General features: G+C 43.0%; 1 protein-coding gene across 1 annotated transcript in view; it reads right to left on the bottom strand.

The window, feature by feature from the left end:
- Positions 1 to 14,934, bottom strand: part of LOC124607126 (phospholipid phosphatase 1-like) — a 773,329-nt gene that overhangs the window by 21,163 nt on the left and 737,232 nt on the right. The window contains exon 3 of the mRNA XM_047139330.1: positions 8,318 to 8,472. Within this exon, the coding sequence (XP_046995286.1) occupies positions 8,318 to 8,472 (155 nt within the window). The remainder of the gene's footprint in view (positions 1 to 8,317; positions 8,473 to 14,934) is intronic.

The following is a 14,934-nucleotide window of genomic DNA, read 5'->3' on the forward strand; positions in this document are numbered from 1 at the left end:
CTTGTGTCATAAATATGTACATGACCATGTAGTCGCATAAAGAAGCCCTACGGTATTAACTCTTTATTACATCGTATCGCTATGTCTTTCAACACACAAAGTGCTTCTTACTGCTACGATAACCGTAACTGGATATTTTTAGTACTCATCTTTGTAAAGTAACTTTTCGTTCTCTTACCTCTTTCGATTTACATCCGTAGCAGCAACAATTACCATTGCTGAAATGAAATGAAATGAAATGAAATGTCGTACGGCTAGGACCTCCCGCCGGGTAGACCGGTCGTCTTTTGAGCTGACGCCACTTCGGCGACTTGTGCATCGATGGGGATGAGATGATGATGGGGAACGACACAACACCCAGTCCCTGAGCGGAGAAACTCTCCAACCCAGCCGGGAATCGAACCCGGATCCCTTGGCATGACAGTCCGTCACACTGACCACTCAGCTGTCGGGGCGGACACCACTGCTGTTACACACTTAATTCCACGTTGACGTTTGCGAAACGCACACAACGCTGTGCTCACTCCGTAGACATAAGCTTATTATATATTGAGTATTACATATTACTTATATATTAAGTATTATACTCGCTACGGTATATTACACTGTTCCACAGAAAATATGGGTACAATGTAATCAAGCGATAGTTCGCAATTCCAGCCCGCAACGAGTCGTCACAAACTGTAGAACATACGTAACAATCATCCATGTAGCCTGGGTCAAGTTAATCCGTGGAACAGCAACCCATAACGAAGTCCAGTAAACAGTCGTGACTCCAAAGTACTGTGTAAGCAAGGTAAATAACTGGCGGTTATAATTAAAGTGCAGAAAATCACAGAGGTCCAATGTGGGCTGTAATTATCTTACGGCAGCGAAACTTCGTGGGCATTGTAATGCGTCAATGAGGATCCGATTTACGTTGGGAAAAAATTAGCTCCAATTTTGGCCACCAGGAGCAAAACTGGCGCTGGGAATGCTAGAAAGACGAACAGAAATGTTTCCATGTGTAACGGATTAGTAACAGGAGAATAGAAGGTTAAACAAGTGAGAAAGGCATAAAACGTTATCAACAGTTGCTCGCAGCGTTCCGGTGGAATCTGGTCCCTGTATTACTATCTTTCAGAACAGGTAGAGACCGAACGTGTCACTGGTAAACTCGTTCTGTTAGATGTTCCCGAGGGTCAAAAGTCACATAGATTCAAATCAGATGATCCTGCATGCCATGCATCTGGAAGACGTCGGCAGGTATCACAATCGTGGAAGGTTGCATTAAAAAAATCTTTCACTGGGCGAGCGACATCAGGCTTTGCCCCATCTTGCATGAAAACAGTGGTTTCCTCACAGTTGCGCTCTTCCAGAGCAGGAATCACGTGCTGTACAAGGAGGTGTCGATAACGTGCAGACGTCATTCACATACGGCGAGTGCATTGGCACTTCATGCAGAACACGCGGTTTGACAGTACCACAAATTCGGCAGTTCTGTATATTCACTGCACCCTGTAGTGTAAAATGTGCCGCGACACTCCATAGAATATTATTTGGCGGGCACATGTAATCTAACTTCGATCCGTGCCAGAAACCGAAGCGGAAATTCAGAACATGGCTGCGCATCATAAGGTCTCAGTTGCTGCACCGTATGGATCTTGTAATATAGACAGAAAAACTTTGTGCTGTTGACCATGGGATGGACAATTCTCAAGACATTGCAAGACCACTAGCACTCGCTGGGACGCATGCGGAATGGTCAGTTACAGCAATGGCAACCTCGTCAGTAACTTCCACTGGGATAAGAGACCTTCCTCTTCCAGGTGCCACACCTACTTCCCTCATGTTGTCGAATTTTATCACCACCATTTTTAAACGATTTCATGATCGCCCCTCTCTTCAGACCTCTCAGTCGGCGATACTCACTCAATACTGCACTTTAATCGTTCCTGTTCACATAAAACAGTCTCACCAACAGCGCACCGTCTTTCTGCTTGATAGGCATACTTTTCATTCACGTTATTGTTTGTCAAATGACAGCGTGGATGTCATACAGTCATACGAACAGTGTATAGCGCCATATTTGCAAAATGGTTCAAATGGCTCTGAGCACTATGCGACTTAACTTCTGAGGTCGTCAGTCGCCTAGAACTTAGAACTAATTAACCCTAACTAACCTAAGGACATCACACACATCCATGCCCGAGGCAGGATTCGAACCTGCGACCGTAGCGGTCGCTCGGCTCCAAACTGTAGCGCCTAGAAACGCACGGCCACTCCGGCCGGCGCGCCATATTTCCACCTGGTGGTCAAAATTGGAACTAATTTCAAATGTTCAGACGTGTGTGTGAATTCCTAAGGGACCAAACTGCTGAGGTCATCGGTCCCTAGACTTACACAATACTTAAACTACCTGAGGCTAAGAACAACACACACACACACACACACACACACACACACACACACACACACACGAGGGAGGACTAATCTCCGGCGGAGAGGCCGCGCAATCCGTGACATGGCGCCTCAAACCACGCAGCCACTCCGCGCAGCGAACTAATGTTTTCCAGCCTAAATCGGTTCCGCTTTGACATCTGCAAACCTACCAAGTTTGGCTGCATCTTATAATTACAGTCTACACTGCACCTCTGTGAGTAGCCGCACATTGATGATAACCACGCGGTACTTTAGCACAGCATGATGCGATGTGTCTCGCACCGGCCCGGTGTCACGGCTTTATCTCCAGCTCGGCGTCAGCGGCGAGGCCCAGTGGCTATAGAGTTAATGCGGACGTGCTGAAAGTGCGGTGTCGTGGCTGGTGGGAGGCACCGAGACCATGCAGTTTGCTTACAAAAGTGTACCGATTTTGAGTGAAAAGCTAAATAACGTGGACTACCGAATAGTAGCTGCATGTTTCAAAATCTCAAACTTTGACTAGCTGTGTGCTAGCAACATTAAAACTTTGGCGTTGACTGCGTGTGCAGCAGTGAACAGCACACACAAGTAATAGGAAGCTTCTAGCACTTCGAGATTATTTTTTTTTTACTTTATTTAATCTATGGTCTTTTATTGAACGAGCCAGTGCGAAACGATATTTGTGTTTTCGTTGACTACATGAAGCGAATTTCGAGTATTCGAGTAGCAATCCCTGTTGCTAACTACTGCGCGAAAGCCCACATAATTTGAAATTCTCGTTATTTCGTATACGATTAAAAAATGGTTATTGCTCCGAGGTGATTATTAGGACGCGTCAGCTTTGAGTAATGTGAGGATCAGACTATGTGACACGGGACAGATCAGCTGAAATCGTTTCTTCAAGCTACATGCTGAAGTTAATAATGAATGTTCCTTCATATAACAAAAACACCAATTATCGAAGTGCACAGATAATATTCTGAACCAAAACGCTACACTACTCTTAGATGAAATATGGAATAATGTTTATGCTGAGGTTAACGAATACACATTGCGACATATCAGTTTCATTTAGCGAATATTTCGATGATTAAGTACAAATGACAAAATTTTCCCACAGCATACGAACACATTGATTCTACCCTCTATTCACACATGTTGACAACTACTGTACTACATACCTTAATTTCAATACATGCACTCAACATATAAATGGGTTATACAAGTAATTGAACTTTCGTTACCTGAGAGGGCTCCCATGAAAACGAGTGATCGTAGGACACAAACTTTGCGAAAACATGTATAAGGACATACGGAGGAGAGAGAACGAACAGCCCACAGGAAGAACCACATTTTAATTTCCACATGAGAGTAACATGTGTTAATTGTGTACCATGTTTACGTTCCAGGCTCACTCAGTGTACTCACGACAGCCTGGAACCGCATTTCACAACTGTTCGCAGCACTTTTGCGACGGTGGACTATGGAATGTTCAGCTATCGTGGCACGACTCGTACCCTGCTTCAAGATCGCAGATCGCGTCCAGCATTCTCAGCCATGTGAAAGGGGGCTGTCCTATTTACCATGACGATTTTCAGGATGTTTCGGGCATAAATGCGAATGAAGCTGTGAATTTGATAAACGTACTCAATCTCTGTAATATCGATATAATCAAATTAGTTGTAAGACTGTGTTTGAGACCACAGATGTTCGTCAGAGTAAATCAGATAATATGTTTTGAGGAAAGTTATTGAGCAAATAAGATTATGTTAGTGGAAGAATGTGAAAACCAGCCTTTAAGGTAGTCCATTTACAACATTACGTGTGGTTGAAGTTTGCTGCAGAAATTTTACAGTGCAGCATACCGTCCTGTCTTATACTTGAAACAAGTGTCAAGGAAGGTAACTGTACACAGGACTTATCAATAAATATTTTTGTCAACTTTATGAAAAGGTGTATTGTCGTCTTGGGTTAATTAAGCATAGTTAAACTTGGAATCTTTCTTCTCATTTATCAGTTGTTAAAATCAGTTCTCTATTTTCATTTCCTTTCAAGATTGTTTGCACACTCGCATTGCACATCGTGAGTTATTCAAATTGGTAAGATGCCTTCTTGCATTGCACAGCGCAAGTGCGGCAAATGAAATTTGATTTTTAGCAGTCACATGTTATTCGTAACAGCGACAAGTTGCAGAGCAGACGAGCGTTCCGTGCGCACAGGTAGGCCAATAAGTTGAATTATCGTCAAAGTTGACGTCCACCTTCTCTGCCTCGTGATGACTGGGTGTTGTGTGCTGTCCTTAGGTTAGTTAGGTTTAAGTAGTTCTAAGTTCTAGGGGACTGATGACCATAGATGTTAAGTCCCATAGTGCTCAGAGCCATTTGAACCATTTTTTTGACGTCCACTGTAATGCCCAGTGATTGTACTCTGACAATGTGTTTGTGAAAATAATACATCAGATCAGTTCACTTCAGAAGCGTAATACCACTCAGACTTCAGTGAAGCGCTATCTTGTGAATTTTCAAGCAATTCTATCGGAAGTTAGATGCATTAATTTCTATGTTCATTGGCTCTGTGCCGGCCGCGGTGGTCTCGCGGTTCTAGGCGCGCAGTCCGGAACCGCGCGACTGCTACGGTCGCAGGTTCGAATCCTGCCTCGGGCATGGATGTGTGTGATGTCCTTAGGTTAGTTAGGTTTAAGTAGTTCTAAGTTCTAGGGGACTGATGACCACAGCTGTTAAGTCCCATAGTGCTCAGAGCCATTTGAACCATTGGCTCTGTAATTACAATAACAGTTCATATACATCTACATCTACATCTACATCTATACTCCGCGAGCCACCTTACGGTGTGTGGCGGAGGGTACTTATTGTACCACTATCTGATCCCCCCTTCCCTGTTCCATTCACGAATTGTGCGTGGGAAGAACGACTGCTTGTAAGTCTCCGTATTTGCTCTAATTTCTCGGATCTTTTCGTTGTGATCATTACGCGAGATATATGTGGGCGGTAGTAATATGTTGCCCATCTCTTCCCGGAATGTGCTCTCTCGTAATTTGGATAATAAACCTCTCCGTATTGCGTAACGCCTTTCTTGAAGTGTCCGCCACTGGAGCTTGTTCAGCATCTCCGTAACGCTCTCGCGCTGACTAAATGTCCCCATGACGAATCGCGCTGCTTTTCGCTGGATCATGTCTATCTCTTCTATTAATCCAACCTGGTAAGGGTCCCATACTGATGAGCAATACTCAAGAATCGGACGAACAAGCGTTTTGTAAGCTACTTCTTTCGTCGATGAGTCACATTTTCTTAGAATTCTTCCTATGAATCTCAACCTGGCGCCTGCTTTTCCCACTATTTGTTTTATGTGATCATTCCACTTCAGATCGCTCCGGATAGTAACTCCTAAGTATTTTACGGTCGTTACCGCTTCCAATGATTTACCACCTATGGCATAATCGTACTGGAATGGATTTCTGCCCCTATGTATGCGCATTATATTACATTTATCTACGTTTAGGGAAAGCTGCCAGCTGTCGCACCATGCATTAATCCTCTGCAGGTCCTCCTGGAGTACGTACGAGTCTTCTGATGTTGCTACTTTCTTGTAGACAACCGTGTCATCTGCAAATAGCCTCACGGAGCTACCGATGTTGTCAACTAAGTCATTTATGTATATTGTAAACAATAAAGGTCCTATCACGCTTCCCTGCGGTACTCCCGAAATTACCTCTACATCTGCAGATTTTGAACCGTTAAGAATGACATGTTGTGTTCTTTCTTCTAGGAAATCCTGAATCCAAACAGTGATTGTTTGCAAGACTAAGGTTAAAGATTAGCTATATCCAGGTTCAACATTTTGTTTAGTAGTCAGATGGCACATGTAAATTTCATTGAAAACGGATTGCTTTCTCGCAGGCGAATTGTTTGATGTACAGGTTATTATGGATTTCAAGTCTTATTTCCATTCTACGTTAAATCCTCATATGGTTTACGAATTTGATGTTCTAATACGTTTCACGTATATCTCAGACAAGTTGACAAAAGTACTATCTGAAAGCATAAGAATCTTCCATGTAGCATGAGTGTCATCAATAATTTGTGGCGCAATTTTCAGTCGGTGTATCCCAGGAGCAATTCCCAAATCGCCATTAATTCGAACTTATTAATCATGTTCTTCAACCTCGGTACGGAAAGAGAACCTCTCCGTATTCTTTTAACGCGTCGATATTCGCGAAGGGCAGCACCACTATTGCTGTTTATTATAACACAGCTTGACGAGTAAAGCCCTACTCACCTGTCCCAGAGACCCATATCGACTGTCGGCAGTTACAATGTGATTCAATCCTACGTCGCCGTACTAGTACCGGCGCCTAACGGCTAGTCACGACACTAACTGCAGCGCCGAGTCTAAACATCATTCCTGTTGTGTACCCATATGGTAAATAGTTTTCCGTTTGCAAAGGCTGAATTAGCGAAAGTTTAATTGTAACTACCCTGTATAAAACTATTATTACTCACAACCATGGCCAGGTTCCACGTTCGAGACTCGTTTGATCATATTGTTTTAATTTAACGGGAAGCTCCAGAACAGCTCACACTCATTATGTATCCTCTAACTTGTGGTCTAACGTTCCATACTCAGATTTCCATCTGTTAATTTACAATAGTACTTAAACTACAACATCACTCGTAATCGCTGCAATCTTTGTGAAGTCGAGAATTTATATTCGTCCACCTCTTAATTTTCTCTTATTCATTGGATTACAAATAACGTACTGGATCACTGATTTATCTGCGCTTATTGATTCTCCACCGTTGAAAAACTACTTTCGTATTACCCTCTTCTCTTCCCAGCATTTGGCTTCAGCTACGTCTTGCCAGTTACAATTTTCTATTTTTTTCCCTTGAGCTTTCCAATGAACCTTTACTTGTAATGTCCTTTTGTCTTATGTTCATCGAAGTTTCCCCACCGTGATTCTACTTTTACTTCCTTCGAGTCCATTTTATTGTCTGCTCCACGTGCCATAACCTGTGTCTGGACCATGATTGTCGCAGGAATAAAATAGCTTATTTTAAAATCACTTGTTGACATTTATTTTGGGACTCATAACCCTCCACTGACATTGCAATAGGACCCTCCCGCTGCTCTTATAATTTAGCCTCCCATTCCACAATATCTAAGTTCTCGGTATCAGTTCTGGAAGAGTTTCAATATTTTTCCTTGTTCTGTAACCCGCTATTCTTCAGTTATTCCTTCTCTCATCACTTCGTTTATTTTGTTTTTTCCATTCCCCATTCTTCTGTGACTCTTCCTTTTATTTCACACTACAGTGCTTCTGAATTCTGTATGTGTAATAGTAACAGACGATAGTAACTGTCAAGACACATTCTTATCATAAATTAATTGTACCTTAAAATTCTGTTCGACATTCTCTCCCGGTTTGATTCGGGTTTGGCCGTCGCAAGGTTTATCATTTAGCGCGAACCACTTGACAGCCATTTAAATAGGCGACAACAAAAATGTGGATTTATTGTTCTCGGTTCATCATGTACAGTACAGTATAGTATAGCATAGTATAGGTCATGTCTTCTTCCTTTACATCTTTAGTTTTAATTCGTACTTTATCTATGGATGACTGTTATTCAGTTCTTTTTTGCAAGAGGTATCAGGGTTATTCCTCCATGGCTCTGCGTATTCTTTCTCGCCAGTTTTCTGAGTAAGTTTCCTGCATCTCTGAGCAATTTTAAGTATTCTACTCTGTAAGCAATACATAGATGATCTAATTTCTGATTATTTCTGTGCGTTGCGGTTGTACCACCTACAGTCCAACCATTGTCCATAATGCAACTCCTACGGGCCATTAAGACAAGTAATAAACAAAAAATTGCGTTAATACGTCAGTGAAGCTACTTACAAAGATGAGGGGCAAGAAGAACGTTCCCAGAAGAAGTGTGGTAATGCCTATGGTGTCGCCCCTGAACTTGAACGAAATTTTTGGGTCACCACAGTAATACCCTGTCTTCGCACTGGGAATAACTCCAGACTCTATCAAGGCGAGAAGAACAGCAACTGAAACAGACGAAGGAGGAATATAAAGATCAACAGGAGAAATCTCAATTAATAAAACAAGTTGAATTACATATCAAAGTACTGTGTAAGCGTGCACGTGAAACAGAATTTTGTCAATTGCAAAAAATGCATATGCATTACCTTATTAGACATCACCGGATACCAAAGCGTTGGTTAAGGCTATTAAAGAAGTTTACGTTAGCAATCCTTAGATTATATAAAGTAAAAGACTATTTACAGGTCGATAATTTTCAGTACAGAACACTTTAATAGCAATAAAATTCAGTTGAGTAGAGTCTCAACGAAGGAGTGTCAGGTATAAGATAGGGGTTATGTTAAAATCTGTGGCCCCTTAAAACTCCTGTAACATGGTACGTGTCCCTATGAACTGTCTGCGTGATGTTGAGATACTACCGTGACTAGCAAGATTCACATACACTACTGGTCATTAAAATTAGCTACACCAAGAAGAAATGCAGATGATATACGTGTATTCATTGGGCAAATATATTATACTAGAAATGACATGTGATTACATTTTCACGCAATTTGGGTGAATAGAACCTGAGAAATCAGTACCCAGAACAACCACTTCTGGCCGTAATAACGGCCTTGAACGCCTGGTCATTGAGTCAAAAAGAGCTTGGATGGCGTGTACAGGTACAGCTGCCCATGCAGCTCCAACACGATACCACAGTTCATAAAGAGTAGTGACTGGCGTATTGTGACGAGCCAGTTGCTCGGTCACCATTGACCAGACGTTTTCAATTGGTGAGAGATCTGGAGAAGGTGCTGGCCAGGGCAGCAGTCGAACATTTTCTGTATCCAGAAAGGCCTGTACAGGATTATCCTGCTGAAATGTACAGTTTCGCAGTGATCGAATGAAGGGTAGAGCCACGGGTCGCAATACATCTGAAATGTAACGTCCATTGTTCAAAGTGCCTTCAACGTGAACAAGAGGTGACCAAGACGTGTAACCAATGGCACCCCATACCATCACGCCGGGTGATACGCCAGTATGGCGATGACGAATACACGCTTCCAATGTGGGTTCACCGCGATGTCGCCAAACACGGATGAGACCATCATGATGCCGTAAAGAGAACCTGGATTCATCCGAAAAAATGACGTTTTGCCGTTCGTGCACCCAGGTTCGTCGTTGAGTACACCATCGCAGGCGCTCCTGTCTGTGATATAGCGTCAAGGGTAACGGCAGCCATGGTCTCCAAGCTGATAGCCCATGCTGCTGCAAACGTCGTCGAACTGTTCGTGCAGATGGTTGTTGTCATGCAAACGTCCCCATCTGTTGACTCAGGGATCGAGACGTGGCTGCACGATCCGTTACAGCCAAGCGGATAAGATGCCTGTAATCTCGACTGCTAGTGATACGAGGCCGTTGGGATCCAGCACGGCGTTCTGTATTACCCTCCTGAACCCACCGATTCCACATTCTGGTAACAGTCATTGGATCTCGACCAACGCGAGCAGCAATGTCGCGATACGATAAAGCGCAATCGCGATAGGCTACAATCCGACCTTTAACAAAGTCTGAAACGTGATGGTACGCATTTCTCCTCCTTACACGAGGTATCACAACAACGTTTCACCAGGCAACGCCGGTCAACTGTTTGTGTATGAGAAATCGGTTGGAAATTTTCCTCATGTCAGCACTTCTGTGTGTTTTTCTTTCTTTGTCAGGCAGTGAAAATGGATCCTCTGGAGTTTGGGACTGATTTACTCTGAAGTGTGAAGTGAGAACCCCACTTGAACGAAACTGAGCAAGACAAGGTCATTACAGATGGAGCTCGAGCTCGAAACGCACAAAATGGGGAAGAAAATCGGCAGTGAACTTTTCATAATGTATATTTCGACTTTTGCCTAAAGTGATATAGGGAAACCTGAACCAGGGCTTGCTCTCAATCCTCTAATTCCTCCACGCCGACCAAGTGACCAGTTCATTGTAAAGGAGAAAAATTTGCACTTCAGCTAGACAGACAACATTGTCGCGACCCACAGAAAGACTTCACGTCTCTAAGCATTCTGAAATGCCTGAACTTTGTTTCACGAGACGTGGAACGTAAACTTCTGCAGTCATTCGCTCTGCCACACCCCCACTATTAGAGATGTTACTGAAAATATCGTCCGTTTGCATTAATGTACAACTGACATCTGCGAACTGATAACTGTTTATCACGCTCAAAACAACCAGGCGCTTCACGAATAATGGCTGCGGCTTCAGCCAAATGGGCAATCAGCTCTTCTGGGATGTATCAGCGTCTTGTACACCAAACGCTTCATTCCCCAGCCCCCCCCCCCCCAACCCCCCTCTCCCCAAAAAAATGGAATCCATAGGTGCACAGCAGCTTCTCTAAAACAACATTCATTACCTAGAGCTTGACCACCGTGTCTGACATCGCTAGCATTAAAACCTTCATGGACCCCAAGCAGAGAAACGGAGCACCTGTGCCTTTTGCCACATAACAAAGTGTTTCTTTTTGCCTTATCTCAATACTTCGAAATCGTTTATGCGTAGTGTTTTTGGAATTATGTATTTAATACATTACGCTAAATGAATTCTCTAGTAATAGCACGCTTTGTCGCATACCCAGTAGACCCGCTGATCCCTTCTTCTTGACATTAAGGTGAACAGCCGGCCGGTGTGGCCGAGGGGTTCGACGCGCTTCAGTCTGGAACCGCGTGACCGCTACGGTCGCAGGTTCAAATCCTGCCTCGGGCATGGATGTGTGTGATGGTTCAAATGGCTCTGAGCACTATGGGACTTAACTTATGAGGTCATCAGTCCCCTAGAACTTAGAACTACTTAAACCTAACTAACCTAAGGACATCACACACATCCATGCCCGAGGCAGGATTCGAACCTGCGACCGTAGCGGTCGCGCGGTTCCAGACTGTAGCGCCTAGAACCGCTCGGCCACCCCGGCCGGCTGTGTGTGATGTCTTTAGGTTAGTTAGGCTTAAGTAGATCTAAGTTCTAGGGGACTGATGACCTCAGATATTAAGTCCTATAGTGCTCAGACACATTTGAACCATTAAGGTGAACAGATGTTCTCACATCGCAATGATTTTTTAAATAACCTAGAGATTCTGCATGTAGAAGCTGCATATTCGACAATGAACACGTTCTCTAGCTCTGTCACATTATGTAAGGCAGTAACTTAGAAGGTCGCTTCACCACAAGAAGCCGGGGCCCCCCATCGACAATCTGTATCACTCTGCTAGTACGTGGCATTCGCTGAGTCTGAGCGCTTCATAAATAAAGTTTAACGTTCGCTCAGCCTTATCATCACATAAATCCTTTTCAATGTCTAGTTTATTTGAGTTAAGCAATTATCACTGCCTAAGTACAAAACGTGGAATCAAGATTCCATAATTATTCGAAGGACAGAGCTTTTGAAGTAAAACTGGCAGTAGTTATAGCACCTTATCGGCCATCACATTTCGTGTGAATATGTGCGCAGTAAAAACAGTGCACGTAGTACAGGTAGACTAAACTGTTACAAAGTTCTAATAACAGCGAGATAATAGGTTGAAAAAACCTGTGAACTACTTAATCGGTTCCACGTAAGCCACTACGTATGCCGGAACCAACACATTAGTGCATTACTATAGCAACTTTTTAACTGTTTTTGTAGCTAAAAGACCTGATGTAGGACAACAAACGAAGGTGGAGAAATTTTCTCCACAATATATTCCACTCTTGCATCAACAGACAGTTCACATAAAAAAACAGAACCACGTTCAAACAACTTACGGGAAGGTAGACAGGTGAAGTCTTCGGCAACCGCCAATATTTCGACGGGTGTTCACACTGTTAACACGCACGTTATCAGGTGAGTGATGAAAATAACGAGGTGGCACGTAAGTCGATGGCCTACCAACATAATTTGTCGTATTCTGCGAAAACTTATTGTAAGATTTGTTTTTCGACCACCATCTTATATCAGTGCTCTTTTAGGGTCTTCGGAAGAGGAACTTTATTTGCGTACCTAACTCCTTGCAGTCGTGGCATGCCATACGTTGGTCAGACCATTAAGACCGTCGAGGACCAATGCATTAAGCATAAGCACCACAGGCGCATACGCCAGTCGAGCAAATCTGCTATTGCAGAACATTGCCTTGGCACCGGTCATCGTATGGAATATAGCTCGGAGATTCAGACATAAATTTTCCAAAATATGTCCCGTTTGCACAATACACGAAATGGTGCCAATACAACAGAATAAGGTACGACAACATAACAATAGATCCATATCTATAAGGTAACACAGGCGAAAATATCTGTCAATGATTTTCTACAACCTCTCTGACCAAAGTATATAATATAGTCAATACAATATTCGAAAAATTTTCGTCATCCTAGGTTTTCGAGAGTGGATAGCTAACAGTTAATCATCTGTCCACCAGCATGTAATATAAGCGGCGAGCAAATTTTTTTGAATGGGAAGAGAAACGGAAACGATTGTGGGTGATATATCGTGGATATTATACTACAATGCGAGGACGTTACAGAGCTACAGAAATCATTTCAGGATGGACGAGCAAACATTTCGCTTTGGGCCAATGAAAGAGCCCATCATAACTGCAAAGGAGATACCCATTTAAGAAATACTAGGAGGGTAAAAATCGTAGAGCGGGACCAAGAGATGAATACACTAAGCAGATTCAGAAGGATGTAGGTTGCAGTAGGTATTGGGAGATGAAGAAGCTTGCGCAGGATAGAGTAGTATGGAGAGCTGCATCAAACCAGTCTCAGGACTGAAGACCATAACAACAACAACATTTCTGCTAAAGACCGTCTCACTGTTACGGTAAGACTTTAAGCGATAGATGAAATTTTATTTCAAATAAAAGCACAGCCTACGCAGAAAAAGACTTCTTTCAAGAATTTTACACCGGCTATAAACCTATCCATAAAAGAAACTCTTGTTATTTGTCACGTATAGATGCATTCAGCCATTTCAGTTATTCCTAACTTCGCGGTCCAGTACCTGCTTAAACGCCGCTGATCGATGCAGCTAGTTTCTTATATGCTTTTAACCGTCTGTAGCGGCTTTCTTATCCGCATTGTTTGGATAATGCAGCGTTTCATTCTCTCCATATTGCTAAATGGTCAGGGGTGTAACAATCTGTGGCGATATGAAATGGGACGATCACATAGAATCAGTTATGGGTGTAGCAAGGGGGCTGGCTTCGGTTCACACTACGGATACTGGGAAAGTACAGTCTAGAAAGGAGATTGCATGCAAAATATTAGTGCGATCCACCAGGTGTGTGAAATCCATATCAAACAGGAGTATTAGGAAAGGGCAGCACGAACGGTCACAGTTTTGCTTAACCCTCGGGAGAGCGTCATCGTTTTAGGCAATCATTTTTCCAGCGCTCCATAGGTGAATGGAATGGAATAAAGTCCTAATAAATGGTACCAGTGGAAGGAAACCTCTGTGATGTACTTCATAGTGTTTGCAGAGAACATAGACGAACTAACACACAGTACTACGGAAAGCTTCCTCTGCCACGCAGTTCACAATGGTCTGCAGAGTACGGTAAATCTTGATGTCGTTCTAGAAACAGAAGCAAAAGTAGTAGTATTTCATCTGCTCTCAGAAGCACCATATATTTAATGGCTACTTTTTAGAGACAAGATAGGACCATGCTCCAACTTCATCAAATATTTTTATAACAACAATATCTTTTACGAAAGTACCCATCTAATACTGTCAGATATTTACAAAAGGGCTTTTATAAAAGTGATGTTAATATGTTCCAGCGTAATACGCGACTAAGCTGGACGGAGGTCTGCCAGTAGTAGCTTGCGCGGCGGTGCTTGGCGGGCCAGTGTTAATTGCTTCAGTGGGAGTGGAATACCCTCCAAGACAGAAGACCCTGACCGTGCGGAGACAGACTGCGAGACGGAGTTCTGGAGGCTGTCTGTCGCAGTGACAGTGACACGAATTGAATTATTGCACGTTGATGCATGTACCAGTATTAGTGGAGGGAATTTTTAATATTTCATCTAAGAAAGTGTGTCGGGTGCTATGCTCGTACATTGTGCTCCTTTGTTTCCCGCGATTGGTGGACTACGAGATCTAACACGCAAATAAAGCGTTTTCGGATCCATGTCCCTATAAGATATCTTCCTCTTTACGTGAAGACTCAGTACTTAAACTCTCGAGGTGCCTTTTTGCTACGCCGTGTATATTTGAAGCCTATGTTCGTTTCCCATACGGCAGTTACTACAGCTAATAATATTTTGTTTAAAAATTATTGTGCCTAGTTTGTTGAAAGATTAGCTGTCTGTTCGATGTAATATTATAAGCCGTTGACTAGCCAACTTACCAAAGCTAAAATAAAACTAGAGAACTCCGTCCTGAACGTACGTGCCAGCGTGTTTAGTGCCAACAGTAAAATTCGGAGGCAGTGATGTTATGGTGTGGTCGTCTT

Source organism: Schistocerca americana, chromosome 3 (assembly GCF_021461395.2).
Source record: "Schistocerca americana isolate TAMUIC-IGC-003095 chromosome 3, iqSchAmer2.1, whole genome shotgun sequence".
Lineage (NCBI taxonomy): Eukaryota > Metazoa > Arthropoda > Insecta > Orthoptera > Acrididae > Schistocerca > Schistocerca americana.